We start from the raw sequence: 15,171 nt of genomic DNA on the forward strand, positions 1-15,171 counted from the left end.
ACCAAGAGACATAAACGTGAGAGTGGACGACTTGTTATATCTATGCTACCGATGAGTTCTGCGCAACAAAAGTGCTTCGCCATTAAAAGGTACTGTGTAGACTTCTGCTTCAAGACATTTTACTAGCATTTTACTTAAAAGCCTAAGCATTGTTTATCCTTTATCATATTTTTAAAGAGTTCAATTTTATTATTAAAGATGGAAATAAAGCACCCGTTTATTTACCCCCATACTGAATTCAGCAGAAATGCTTGTGTGTGTGTGGGGGGCGGGGGGGCGGTTTGCTATTGGTCGGTGTTACCTGGGCACGTCGCTGAACTCTGGAGAAGGACTTTTCTCTTTCCAGCTCTCGTAAAGGGATTTGCCTTCAAAGCCTTCATCAGGGCTTTGCAGCTACATACAATAAAAAGAAAATACAGGTATTTACAGACCAGCAAACAGAAGCCTAAAAACGTCCTTTCACCAGGGAATGGCTAATAATATATGGATCAGAAGAATAAGCATTGGAATCCGTCTGATAACCGTCATTTAACACTACAGTTATGAGTTATAATAACATGGTTAAATGCTCACGATATGCCTGGGCACAGATACAGCTTATTAAAAATGCAGCATGTATATAGAAAAGAAAGCTACTACCATGGATTATTAACGAGTCATTGTCTTTATTAGTTTTAAGTTATTCTATTCTGTTGTTGTGAGGAATACACATCAGTTCTTCCATTTCGACATAACAACTCAGTGACACGGATGACCTCCTCTTCCTTCAAGTCGCACACCCCTTGTCCCTCTCCCTTTCCAACACGTTCCTCTTCCCGTGACAATACTTCACGCCTACCTTAAGTCTTCCATCTAATGATCGTTTAAGTTATTGTCAAATTGATCCCATATAGATAGTTCCTAAAAGAAGACAATGCTCTTTAGGCTAAATTGTTTGGTTGACAGATGACCTCCAGGGTATTTTGGTTCAAGGTTGATCGGTTACCTCAGGATAAGATTTGCAGGAGTTCATTTAGCTTTGAGGGCTTCAGAAAGTCTAAGCCAACCCAGAGTCTTTGGGGAAACGTTAAGTGTATGCTTTTTGTATGGTGGAGGTTTTAAGCCTTTATCCCCTTGATTTTAGAAAGGCTGCTCTGAAAAATATTTATTTCTTCTTCCTTTAAAAGAAACAAATTGAAACGAGGCAAGCCCGTGAAGGGAGGGCACTCCTTTCACCAGTCCTTCTTGCCAGGAAAGTTATCAATGTCATTAAATAATGCATATGAAACACAACATAAATATTTCATTTAATTAACTGATATTAACTGTAACTGTGTTAGACATGGGGCCTAAGATACACTTCCTGATTGTACAGATGTGAAAAATAAGGAGTAAAATATGATCCACCATTGAATTTTAGACTTGAATCCAAGATATTATCTTTGTCAAAAACAGTAAACATAAGTTTAATGAATGTTCATAATCTTGTACAGGTAATTGAACAATGGATAGTACTGTATACCTTTTTCATAAAAATCATATGGTCTAATTTTCAACAAGTGCAGTATAAAAATGTTTAAATAGTATCACTATTATTCAAGTATCTAGGTAGATATCAGGAATGCAGAGATCAAGAATACAATACAGTATAGCATAGCTTCTCTTCATAGGAACTGGAGATAGAATATTGAAATTCATGGTGCTATAATCAAGTGTCCCGGTGGCGCAATGGGTTAAGTATCAGGCTGTTAACAGAGAACTTGGCCATCGAAATTCACATGTTGATTCAGGTAGAGAGACGAGGCTGTCTACTTCCTTAAAGATTCACGATCTTGGAAACTCTTGCATTTCCAAGAGTTGCTATTAGGCTGAATCAAACTGATGGCATTAGATGGGTGGTGCTATAATAGAAGTCCTTAACCATTTTTCATCCTTCTATAAATCATTGTATAGATTTTTCAGATAAACCATGTAGATGTAGATTGCACTCACATGCTAATTAAAATTTTTAAAATGTATGCATATGGAAACAAGTACACTGTGCCCTTGCACGATGGGTGTTTGCATATTGTACCCTCTTGGCAAATATTCCATTTCTTACTTTCAGAATACCCTCGTCACCCCCTCGTTTAGGAGTCAGATGAAAAGGAAACTTTTAAAAACTTGCCCTATCCTAGTCCACAGGGCAAAGGTGGTTGGTCCATGGTAAAATTCTTAAATTCCAGGCCAGTTCATCTCATGAACAGCCACCAGCCATCTGTCGGTGGAAGCTTATGCATTGCTATGATGTTGAATGAGTCTCAATGCCACTAAGGCAGACTAGAAAGACCTGTCACTCTCCTTCCAAAGATCACACCATCAATACCTATGGGTCACCACGGTGCAATTCCATTGTTCACGACGGGAGCGTCTGAGCCCAGGCCACCTCCACAGCAGCTAACAAAAACCAAGCCTAGGCCAGTCTTGGTACTTCTTGAATGCATAGCACCTTACATAGTCATTGATCATAGGCCACCCAACTGACACATTTGTTAAAAACAACCTATGGGAGCAACACTGTCCACAAGAACAAGAACAATAAATAAAAAAAATCCACTGCCAGGGAGTTGTGGACTCACAGCGATTCTGTAGGACATCATAGAACTGCCTCTGTGGGCTTCTAAAACTGTAACTCTGATCCTGAGATTAGCAGCCTGGCTCGTATGTATTATGGTAGCAGAGCTCCAACATCATCAAATGATTATCTAATAATTGATCCTCAGAAGATCATGACACCCTGCAATGCTTTCAGCCCTACCCTGAAAAGAAAGTAACTTATGCTAACAAAACTAGGAACCCCTAAATGTCAGAAATAGTCATGCACCCGCAATATGCTGAAAGGCTGTTCAAGTTCTCCTAGAGGCACCTTGGAAAAAAGACCTGACAGTCTGCTTCCAAAAGGTCACACACGTGAAACCCCATGGAGCAATTCTACTCTGCACGCACAAAGTCACCATGAGTTGGAATCTATGCCACAGCAACTAACAGCAGCGTCCACAAACTTAAGTGTAGCTGGAGTAGAGAATAGCATTGCTCTCACATAAAGAACGTACTAAATGTTCACATTTGAGCTCTAGTCCCAGACAGCAATAGATTCTGCAACAGAAGAATCTACCCCCTTACTTATTTCTATAGTAAATAAGCTAATTTTCTGTGTCCTATTTGTACATAACACTCCTGTACTGTGTACTACTGTCTCCTCAACACACTTTGAGTTTTTCTAGAGGACACCTGCTATCCTCTGTCTGTATTTTCAGAACCAAGCATAATACCTTTCCTGACTAGGCAGTAAAGTTACTGCTAGATAAATCAATAAATAAAGGTAGGTGACATAAGAGTCCCAGGCAATTGTGGAGACACTGGTGGTTTCATGGGGCAAAGGGTTGCCTATCAGCCCTGCTTGCATCAAGGTACCACCTCTTGGCCAAGCCCAAGACTATATAGCGCTTTTGGAACTGAGAAAACACTGATCCATCAACCACCTGGAAGATCTCTTGGGCCAGTGAACCAGAGCTCTGGGCAAAATTCAGACATCAGCAGGATTCCATACATGGTCTCTCAAACTGTCCCAAAGGATTTGCCTCTGGAAATCCACACCAGGTATTCCTTTGCATACTTTTATTCAATCAGTTAGAACTTTCCATTCTTCCTGGGTTCTGAATTAGTTGTCACCACTATATTAAAGAATATAATTTGGCTTCAAGATTAAGGGATTAGATCATAAAATAAATTCTTGGGGTACAAGCCGCCAAATCCTGGTGGCGAATTTCCTTTGAAGAGCAATGATAGCAAGATGGGTTATGAATTGGAAGGTTAACTGCAACGCCAGCAGTTCAAAACCAGAAGAAACTCAGAAAACAAAGTAAAACTCTCATAAAGATTTATAGTTTTGAAAACCCAGAGAGGGACTTCTCCTGCGCCTTATATGGTCACTTGAGTCGAAATCCACTCAATGGTTTGGACGTTGAATTCTTTTAAAGGTCAAATTGCTTATCTTCAAAAATGCTTCCCAAAGGCACAGTGTTGAGGGGAGAAGGGAGGTAATGTATGCAAACACTTGTTTAAGCGAGTGGCACATGCTAACAGGGAAAAAACAAGTGCAAGAAAACTCAGACATCCTAATGGCACTGCAAGGAAACTTCAGTTTTCTTAAATTATATGCACTTTTTTTTTACCTCTTTTGTTAGGTTGTATACCAAGTTGAACATCAGTGGTGTACAGTCAACTCTCAGGGTGTAGTTTCCTGAAAGATAAGAGCAGCTTTATTTCATTTCATTTCTTTCTGTTGTTCTTTTGTTTAAAGGCTATCGTTAACTCCTTAGCAAAAAAATAAATAAAAAGATCCTTCTAAAATATATGAGTAAATCAGATTTTCAAATCTCCAAAGACTTCCCCTATGTTGTAGACTGAACTGTGCCCCACACCCTTAAAATAGGTGTCGACTTGGGTAGGTTATTATTCTCAGGATCATAAAGTTATCTTCAATTGGATGACTTGCTACTATTCTATGTTCAACAGAAGCAAACATGACACCATCTGCACAATTGTTCATGTGCCTGAGCCATTGATGCAGCCATTGTATCAAGGCATCTCTGCGAGGACTTTCTTGTTTTTGCCACCCCTCCACTTTCCCTAACAAGACGTCCTTTTCCGGGGACTGGTCTCTCTGACAATATGTCCAAAGTCTGTAAGATGAAGTTTCACTATCAATGCCTCTAAAAGGACTGTGATCTTACTTTCTCCAACACAGGTCGGTTTGTCCTCTTAGCAGTCCATGGTCCTTTCTTTTTTTTAAAAGTCATTTTATTGGGGGATCTTACAGCGCTTATAACAATTCATATATCAATTATATCAAGCACCTTTGTATGTATGTTGCCATCATTTCCAAAACATTTTCTTTCTCCTTGAGCCTTTGGTATCAGTTCCTCTTTTTTACCCTCCCTCCCCCATGCTCCCACCCTCATGAATCTTTGATAATTTATAAATTAATTTTATTTTCATATTTTACACTGTTTACGGTCTCCCTCCATCCATGTTTCTGTTGTTTATCCCCCTGGGAGGGGGCTTGTATGTTGGTCACTGTGATCAGTTCCTCCTTCCTCCCCCTTTGCCCCCCGCCTTCCCCCTACCCTCATGGTATTGATACTCTCACTATTGGTCCTGAGGGGTTTATCTGTCCTGGATTCTGTGTGTTGAGAGCTCTTAGCTGTATGAGTGTACATGCTCTGGTCTAGCCAGATTTGTAAGATAGAACTGGGGCTATGATGGGGGTGGGGGTGGAAAGCATTAAAGAACTAGAGGAATGTTGTGTGTTTCATTGGTGATATACTGCAACCTGGGCTGGCTTGTCCTTTCTTCGTGACCCGACCCCTTATGTTCACATTGAAATGGTTTGTTTTGGGTCTTCTGATGCCTGACACCCAATCCCATTGACACCTCATGGTCACACTGATTGGTGTGTTTCTTCAATATGGGCTTTGTTGCTTCCCTGCTAGGTAGCCACTTGTTTAACTTCAAACCATTAAGACCTCAGACACTATATCTTGTAATAGCCGGGCACCATCAGCTTTCTAAACCAGATTAGCTTACACAGCTATTTTGTCTTTAGTGATCATGTTGGAAAGGTGAGAATCACAAAATGCTAGGTTATGAGAACATAGTGTTCTTGCATTGATGGAGGACTTGAGTAGAGGCCCAGTGTTCATCTGCTCCAGCAGCACAATTCAAATGCATTGATTCTTCCAAGGTCTTCTTTATTCAATGTCCAACTTTCACATGCATATGACGCAATGGAGGATACCTTGGTTTAGGTCGGGTGTGCCCTAGTCCTTAAAGTAACTTCCATGCTTTTCAATACTAAAAAGAGGGCTTGTGCAGCAGATTTATAAATGCAACTCATCTTTTGATCTTAATTGTTGCTTCCATGAGCATTGATTGTGTATCTAAGTAAGACAAAATCTGTTACAACTTCAACCTTTTCTCTATTTATCATGATGTTACCTATTGGTCCACTTGTGAGGATGCTGTTCTCCCTCACGTTAGGTTGTAATCCATACTGAAGGCTACAATCTTTTATCTTCATCAGTAAATGCTTCATTTCCTCTCTTCCAAGCACATGGCTCAATGCTATCTGGCCAGCAGCTTTATATATAGGAACAGACAAGTCCCAACTGCAACCCCTCCTCTCTGCTCAGCGGACAGTCACTCCCCTTTCTGGCCACCAGCACGCATTTTAGGTTAGTCCTCCAAGAACTCAGGGACCTCCACGGTTAAAGTACAGCCTACTTTGTTTTGTATGTGGTAACCTGTAATTAAGGGGGTGTGCATGCCTGAGACTATGTAAATCGATGAAAGAATGCATTTTCTCTTTCTCTTCTGGTTCCAGATACCATGGACGAGGTGAGCACCACCAAACTTTTATCTGCTTCTTAATTTCTTACCTTCAATTGCACACCCCTCCCTTAGGACCTATCTGGATGTGGGCTGGATCCCACAGCAAACAAAGGCTGGATTTATAAAGACACCAATAATAAATGGCAATATTCTGAACTGTTTTAAAAAAAAAAAGGTAGTCTCCACTTTGCGTGCGGCCAAGAATGAAAAGGAGGGAATTGTGGCTGGAATGCAATGGGAATGGGCTAGTTAATTATTGTGGAAATGTTCATGGAAACTTAAGAACATCTTCTAGCTTTAATATTGACTTATTAAAACCCTGTTATTTCTTCAAGCCTGATCTCATCTCTCAAATTTTCCTGGTGTTTACAATTTCTCTCATCTGAATCCTCAGAATATTTTCCTCCTCTCCTTCTTGTAGGACCTTCTTATAACATAACCCTGGAATGATGTATTACCTCTACTGAGTTGTCCCCTCCAGAGTGCAAGAGCTATGATGCGTAACCCATGGTGCCTTTTCATCCATAGCAAATCCTACTGCACAAAGCCTTTAGTAAATATTTGATGAATTTAAGAGAGATAATTAACAAGACCTCAGTAAAAAAATGAAACTTTCAAAATCAGAATGTTTTTCTCGAAATATTTGGATTAAAAAAAAGAAACTGGAGACTATATCTAAATTATGCTTTCTTCTATCTAAATTATGCTGTTTTTATACCTGACTATAAAGTCATAGAACTCATTCGTTACTCATTAATTTGACAGGTATTTATTGAATTCCCACCACAATGTAGGCAATCTGGCTGATGAAGTAGATGAAAGGAGCATTGTTTCCCTGAATTTGCACCCTGGTTCTTGTTGTTCAGTGCTTTGAAATTGAGTCTGACTCACAGCATAGATGTGTGAAAGACTGTAACACAGCACGGTACTGCTCAAAAGAGTTCCTACGTTTGAACTCACTTTTGCAATATTGTGTTAGTGGTTTTCCTCTTTATTGTTGACCCTCTCCCACACAAAGCATGATGTCCTTCCCCTAGGAAGTAGTCTCTCCTGCTGACTGTTCACAGAGGAGAATGAAGTGTCATCATCATTACGCCCGAGAGGCACTTCAGACCTGTTTGTTTTTCTGACAGCCCACGGTATATTTTCATATTCATATTCACCAAACCCCTGATTTAAAAGCAGCCATACTTTTTCTCTTTTTTGTCTTGCTTATTCATTTTGTAACTTTCTCATGCAGATGAGGCATTTGAAAATACTCTGAGTTGGGTCAGTAGAACCACTGTCCTCAAAGTGATAGCTCTGCTTATGAACACACGATAAAGGTATCTTTTGCAGCAGATTTGACCACTGCCGTACGTTGTTCGATTTCTTCCCTGCTGCTGCCACAAACATTCATTATGGATTTAAGTAAAATGAAATCCTTTGCCATTTCAATCTTCGTTTATCACGATGCTGCTTTTGTTCGTTTCCAGGATTTATATGTTGAGAATTAATCCATATTGGAGGGTATAGCTTTTAATCATCAATAAATGTTCTAAGCCTTTTTTCTTTCAGTAAGCAAGGCTGTGTTCATATAGTCCAGCATCTAGAATTTGTTCAGCACACAGCTTGAATAAGTATAGTAAAAGAATACAATCCTGACACTCACCTTAAAAACATTTTAAACCACAGTATCCCTTGGTTTTGTTCTAGTGACTGCATAATGGAGTGTTCGGGAATACCCATTCTTTGAAATATCATCAAGAATTTGTTTTGATCCACACAGTTGAATGTCTTTGCACAGTCAATAAAACATAGATACATATCTGCTATACTCTGCTTTCAGCCAAGATCTATCTCACAATAGTAATGATATTCTTCATTCAACGTCCTGTTCAATTCTACTTAAAATTTTAGGCAATTCCCTTTGGATACATGGTTGCAATATTTTTGAATTATCTTCAGTTTACTACCATGTAATAATGATAATGGTAAAAAAAAACCCCACAAAAACTCACAGCCACTAAGTCTATGACAACTTCTAGAGACCCTATAAGACAGGGTAGAACTGCCTCTGTGACTTTCCAAGACTGGAACCCTCTCTGGGAGTAGAAAGCCCAGTCTTTCTCCCCATTAATGATAGTGCTCAATGATTTCCACCTTCAGCTGGATCACCTTCCTTTGGCATGGGCACATATAGGGATCTCTTCTAGTTAGTTGACCAGGTAGCTGTGTTCCAATTCTTGTCATAGACGAGTAAGCACTTTCAGTGTTGCATGGGTTTGTGGAAGCATGTCAGTAGGTATTCCATCAGTTGCTGGATCCTTATTTTTCGCCAATCCTTCAGTACAGCTTGAATTTCTTCCTTCACTCTTATCTGCCTTGGTCCTATGGTGCCTCCTTAAGTGGTTGAGTGTTGACCAGTCCTTTTTGGTACAGTAAGTCTTTGTATCCCTTTTGGTTTCTTATAAAGCTTTTCCTATGTTGTTCCATAGTTTGCCCATAAAATCCGTCACTGTTTCTACTTGAAGCTTTGTTTTTTTTCTTCAATGCCGTGTTAGGCCAATGACACAGAAAGGTGAAGCTGGAAGCAGGGCCATCATAGGCCAATTTGTGCAGTCTCGTGGTTCCATGGTCCCTGGAAACATGGCACAGTGCTGGCCCCTCTCAAGGTCAGGTGGCCCCTAGTGGGCTGCCCCTGGAGGCAGACACAGAGTCCCAGTGAACTCCAATGAGAGGTAAATTGATGTGACAGAGAGAGAGGTAGTTCCCAGAGTCCCTCACTGTCATACAAGGCCATGCCCCCAAGGAGGTGTCATCATATTACCACTTGATTGACAGGGTTGACTCCACCCCTAGGCAGGAATATGGAGTTGACAGAAAATCATCCAACTACCACAAATGCTTTCAGCTTGAGAAATGCCAAGCACAGTCTTTCTTTTGGTTTTGTAACTCCAGGTCTGCACATTTCATGCCAACACTCTGTTTTCTTGAGTTACTCTTTGAAACCTTAGCGTCATCATCCTTCCCTTTGCTGTGACTAACCTATGTTCAAGGCAACGTTCAGGCTGTCTTCTGACGTCCATTTTGTATCTTTTCTGCTTTCTTATTTTTTAATGTGTGATGTTCTTGATGTTATCTCATATCTCTTCTGGTCTTCAGTCATTGGTATTCAATTTGTCAAATCTATTCTGGAGATGGCTTCTAAATTCAGATAAGGTATATACAAGGTCACACTTTGGCTGTCATGAACTTGGCTTATGTTCTTCAACTTGAACTTCCATATGAGCAGCTGCTGGTTTATTCCTCAGCCAGCCCTTGGCCTTGTTCTGATTGATATTTAATTTCCCCATCATCTCTATGCATAAATATAGTTGATTTGCTTCTTGTATGTTCCATCCATGAGAGTCCAGGTATGGTCACCATTTATGTTGTTGAGAAATGGTATTTGCCATGCATTAGTCACTGGTCTTATAAAATTGTATCATGTGATCTCCAGTGTCCTTCAAAATTTGTATCACTGAGTCCATAGTTTTCAACTGCTGGTCCTTCTTTTTTTGTTTCCAACGTTCACATTCTATTCACCAGTAATTATCAGTGCATCTTAATTACAAGGTTTATCAACTTCAGACCGCTGGAGTTGGACCTTGAAAGCATTTGGGATACTAAAGGCATCACTTCCAACATCACAGCAACATACAAGTCACCACAGTATGGCCAGCTGACATATAAATGACACCCTATAATGCAAAGCATTTTTTGTTTGGTTTTGTTTGGTTAAACAAAACAAACCCCCAAACATCAGGAGATTCCCAAGCTAAATGTTATTAAGTTTTTTTCTGCACTGCTAGGCATAGCTTATTTATGACCTAAACAGTTTCTATGAACATAATTACATCTTTTCCTTTCAGACGAAGAGTATTCACCTTCTATAGAAGAATCAGCATTGATGTAGGCCACAGTACGTTCCTGAAGGATTCTGGAATTGTCCTGTGATTAAAAAAGAAAGACCATAAACGTACAGCTATACTTCTATTTTTTCTCCCCAGCCCTAAATTCACATTTTCATTTACTTTGTACAGATTTTTAAACTAGGCTGGCACAAGAAAACCATAGCTTGACATATAAATTCTCAAAATTACTGGTTTGAATTTCATTATGGATTCTTGACAAGGAACTACAGCTAAAATGTTTTAAGACTTAAGGTGAAACTGTCCGAGTACTTACTAGGGTAAATTTTAAAAAGGGTTGATTTGTTGACCATACTAGAATATACCTTCACAAAAGTCTTTTTAGCAAACAGATGTCTTCAGGAACTTTTCAGTGGACTCACAGGGAATGAGCTATTTAAAATCTATCTTGTTACAAAGTTGAATTAGGTTTATATGCCCGGAAATGGTCACATATAAAGACTATTTATCTTTAAAAAAAAATATTTTTATTGGGGGCTCATACAACTTTTATCACAATCCATCTATCCGTATCCATTCATCCATTCAGTGTGTCAAGCACATTTGTACATTTCTTGCCATTAGAGTTTTCAAAACATTTGCTTTCTACTTGAGCCCTTAGTATCAACTCCTCATCCCCCCTCCCTCACAAACCCTTGATAATTTATATTATTATTTTTTTCATGTCTTACACTGTCCGATGTCTCCCTTCACGCACTTTTCTGTTGTCCGTCCCCCAGGGAGGGGGTTATATGTAGATCCTTGTGATTGGTTCTCCTTTTCTCCCCCACCTTCCCCTTCCCCTTCTGGTATCGCTATTCTTATTACTGGTCCTGAAGGGTTGGTTTATCTGTATTGGATTCCCCATATTTCCAGCTCTGAGCTGTACCAGTTTAGCACTCTGGTCTAGCCAGATTTGTAAGGCAGAATTAGGATCATGATAGTGGGGGGGGAGAAATCATTAAAGAACTAGGGGAAATTTGCATGTGTCATGGGTGCTATACTGATAAAGAGTATTTCCTCTTAGATGTTATCACCTATTGGTCAAGTGGATAATTACACTTTTTAGAACACTGGTCAAAGGAAGTGTTACAAAATTGTTGTTGTTTTAAAGCATTGTGAGTTCTGGTCTTCTTTTTTTTTTTTTTTAAACATTTTATTAGGGGCTCATACAACTGTTATCCCAATCCATACACACATCAATTGTGTAAAGCGTATTTGTACATCATTTCTCAAAACATTTTCTCTCCATTTAAACCCCCGAGTTCTGGTCTTCAACATACAATTTCCTAAGCCTTTCCATTGTAAGACAGGAAATGGCAGGAAAAAAGCAGATTGAAATAGATGAATCACATCCTCAGTGTATCGAGGCTCTTCCTGAGATGGTCTAAAGCCTTCTTGGGAATGTTCCAATTAGGATTATGGGAGTACCATTCCCCTCCTCAGTTCCCCAAAAAGAGAAAACAGAAGTCTGGGATATGACAGGAGCCAACGAATGTGATTGTAACATAATTGGAACTTAGTGGAATAAATATTGACCTTCTTAATATTTACTTTACTGGTAATGCTTCTATTGCTTAAATCAAATAAAAGGTAAATACAATCATTTATATAAGTATATATCAGGTGCCCTGGTTGCACCGTGGGTTAGTTGTTGGGCTGCTAACCTAATGGTTTGTTATCTGAACCCACAAGGTGCTCTGCGGAAGAAAGATGAGGCTGTCTTGTTTCTCTGAAGATTGACAGCCTTAGAGACGCTATGGGAAGTTCTACTCTATCCTATGAGTCTGAAAAGACTATAGCAGTGTTCTTTTGGGGAGGTGGGGTGGGGTGAGAAGTACGTATTCTATGGTGAACATGAATAAACCTGACTGATTGATTACAATGAAAATGTATCTTATAAAAAATTATCCACTAACCTCTGCCCACTCAGTAGACCCCAGAAGACCAAATTCTTCTGCATCCCAACTGGCAAACAGAATTGTTCTTCTTGGTCTCCACCCTAAAATATAGTATTTGTGACTATGTATTAAAATATATGCTCTCTATCACACACACATATATAAATATACACATATGTATATATTCAGATGATGCTTTATGTATTCAAGACACCAAGCTTAAAAAGCGAAAAAGAAACTTTGGTGGTAATGTTAGAAAGTTTGTTATGAGACTACTTATATAAGTTCCTTTTGTAAAAATTTAAAACTAAGGTCAATACAAAATGTTACAATAGTATTAAAACGAAACAAAGGATAGAAAAAATCCTGGGAGGACACAGAGTAGTCTCTTAAGTTTATTATGGTAAATTCTATGTAGGAAGGTATCTGTGGTCTGTTGAAGGTATTCAATTAAAGAAATATCTTGTTTAAAATCTTTATTCCCTCACTTTCTGGCAGAATGACCAATGACATATGACTCAAATTCACTAAGCCTCAGTTTCTGCATCTGTATACCTGAAAAACAGAGTAATGGTGACCGTTCTATTGGATTGATTGTTGGGAAAATTAAGGGTAACTATTTTGCTCACTATGTATGCTTGGAAGGAACAAACATGGATGTTTAATGGCAATGTGACGCTGGTTAAGATTTTGTGTCAACTAGTTGAATCCCAGTGGCTTAGCAATTATGTAGTGTCCTAATCGGACAGTTATGTAAATATTTCAACTGGCAGCCAGGCAATGAGGCAATTGGGAAATCATCCTGCATTTTTTAATCTGATGTGATCACTTTTCATCATTCCATATAATGCTCATTTTCACATGTTTTTGGTCATTTGAACCTAACTGCATGAAAGAGTGCACGTATGTTGTTATTGTCAGGTGCTCTGGAGTCAATTCTGTCCTATAGCAACATGATGCACATTCAAAGAAATCACTGCCCAGGGCTGTACCATATTCCCAATTGTTGTCATGTCTGCGCCAACTCCAGCAGCCACTCTGAAAATTAATCTCATTGAGGGGCTTCCTCTTTTTCACCGAACCTCTCAAACAGGGTACTCTTCTTGAGGGACGGATCCAACTGATGGCATGTCAAAAGTGACATGTCAAAAGTACACGTGACAAGACTTGTTAGTCTCTCTTCTAAGGATCAGTCTGAATGCAGTTTCTCAGAGGCAGATTGATTGTGCTTCTAGCTGTCAGGGTATTTTCAATGTTCTTCACGCACACCACAGTTCAAAGACATCAATTCTCCAGTCTTCTTTGTTCATTGTGCAGCTTTTGGATGCATAGGACGCTATTGAAAATATTATAGCTTCAGTCAGTTATGCTTAACTTAGCGCTTAAAGTGACATCGTTGCTCTTTAACACTTTAAAAACACCCGGCGCAACAGATTTCCCAATAAATCTGATTTCTGGACTGCTTACACCGTGAGTGTTGATTGTGGATCCAAGTAAATAAAATCCTTGCTGATCTCCATATTTCCCCATTTATCACTATATAGCTTACTTGTAAGGTCAGTAAGGAGAATAAGCTTTATGCTCTTAATATGTAATGATAATTTTAAAAAAACCATTTGAAGCATCATTTTAGCATTCCTGTAACTCTTCTAAAGCAACAGAAGAAAGTAGTTGTGTTAATGGTATAACTCCAGTGCAGCGGAGAGGATTTTTCTTTTTCTTTTTAACATAGAATTGTAATTGATATCGAAGGTTGAGGTCTTTGACCATCATCTGGTGTCCCAAGCCCGACTTCCTTTCAGTAAACGAGGCTGTCTTCTGCAGATCACATGTTCTTAGATGCCTTCCTTTAACCGATGTAGTATTCTTCTTCAAAGAGCCCCCCTCTCAGATAATCTGCTCAGAATACAGACTGGATAAGTATGGTGAAAGAATACAATCCTGACACATACTTTTCCTGATTTTGAACCATGCAGTGTCCTCTTGTTCTAAACGACTGCATGTTGGTCGACATACAGTGTCTGCAGGAGCACAATTAATTGTTCTGAAATTCTCATTTTGTGAAGTGTTATCCATAGTTTATATGATTCACAGAGTCAAACATTTTTCATAGTCAAACACAATTTACCATCTAAGTCTCTGCTTTCAGCGCAAACATATCTGATGTCAGTAATAATATTCCTCATTTTACCTCCTCTGTTGAGACCAGCTTGAATTTCTGGCAGCTACCTGTTGATATACTGCTGCAACTAGTTTATAATTATCTTCAGCAAAATTTTACTTACCTGTGATATAAATTATATTGCTTGGTAATTTTTGTATTCTCTTGACTAACCTTTCTTGGGAAAGAGCATTAATGTACGTCTTTTTCTAATACTTTAGCCAGGCAGCTGTATTCCAAGTTTCTTGGCATAGATTAATGATGATGCAGTGCATGTATAATATTAAGTGGTCCAAAATTATCATTATTTTAATAAATATTTCTAATGTACTTATTATAACAGTATATTTTACAGTTTGTCATTGAGCCTAGTGTTTTATTTTTGTCATTTGTTAAAAGTATTGTGGTAATTACATAATCTCCAGTCAACTTGTGAAGGGGTGGAGTCTAGCCTGTCAATCAAGCCATAGCCAATGATACCTCTGTGTGGGCATGGCTTTCTCCTGAGGAATCAGGGAACTCCTGTATTCCTCCCTGTAGGCAGGAGACACTCTCTCTGCTTCATCTTCCTGCTGACAAGATACATGTAGCCATGCTGATGGCAGTCAGGGCCCTGGGGCAGGAGGGGCCATGTGGAGACCCACACCAGCACTGAGATGTTTCCACTGTCACTGGATCCACAAGACTTTCCACCCACTGGCCTGTGATCTTCTTGTATTTGGCATTATTGCATGACTGCGTGAGTCTGAAGAAGAATTTATAGACT

The 15,171-nt window shown here is 39.2% G+C and overlaps 1 protein-coding gene across 1 annotated transcript in view; it reads right to left on the minus strand.

Annotated features, from left to right (window-relative positions):
* The window catches only part of LOC101664149 (glutamate carboxypeptidase 2), a 59,509-nt gene that overhangs the window by 14,500 nt on the left and 29,838 nt on the right, over window positions 1-15,171 (minus strand). Inside the window, exons 11-14 of the mRNA XM_030886446.2 lie at window positions 12,263-12,345; window positions 10,320-10,383; window positions 4,194-4,261; window positions 302-393 (exon numbers count right to left, since the gene is read on the minus strand). Of these exons, the coding sequence (XP_030742306.1) occupies window positions 302-393; window positions 4,194-4,261; window positions 10,320-10,383; window positions 12,263-12,345 (307 nt within the window). The remainder of the gene's footprint in view (window positions 1-301; window positions 394-4,193; window positions 4,262-10,319; window positions 10,384-12,262; window positions 12,346-15,171) is intronic.

This window comes from Echinops telfairi, unplaced genomic scaffold, assembly GCF_000313985.2.
Source record: "Echinops telfairi isolate 266 unplaced genomic scaffold, ASM31398v2 ScPeMD7_1713;HRSCAF=2227, whole genome shotgun sequence".
Taxonomy (NCBI): Eukaryota; Metazoa; Chordata; class Mammalia; order Afrosoricida; family Tenrecidae; genus Echinops; species Echinops telfairi.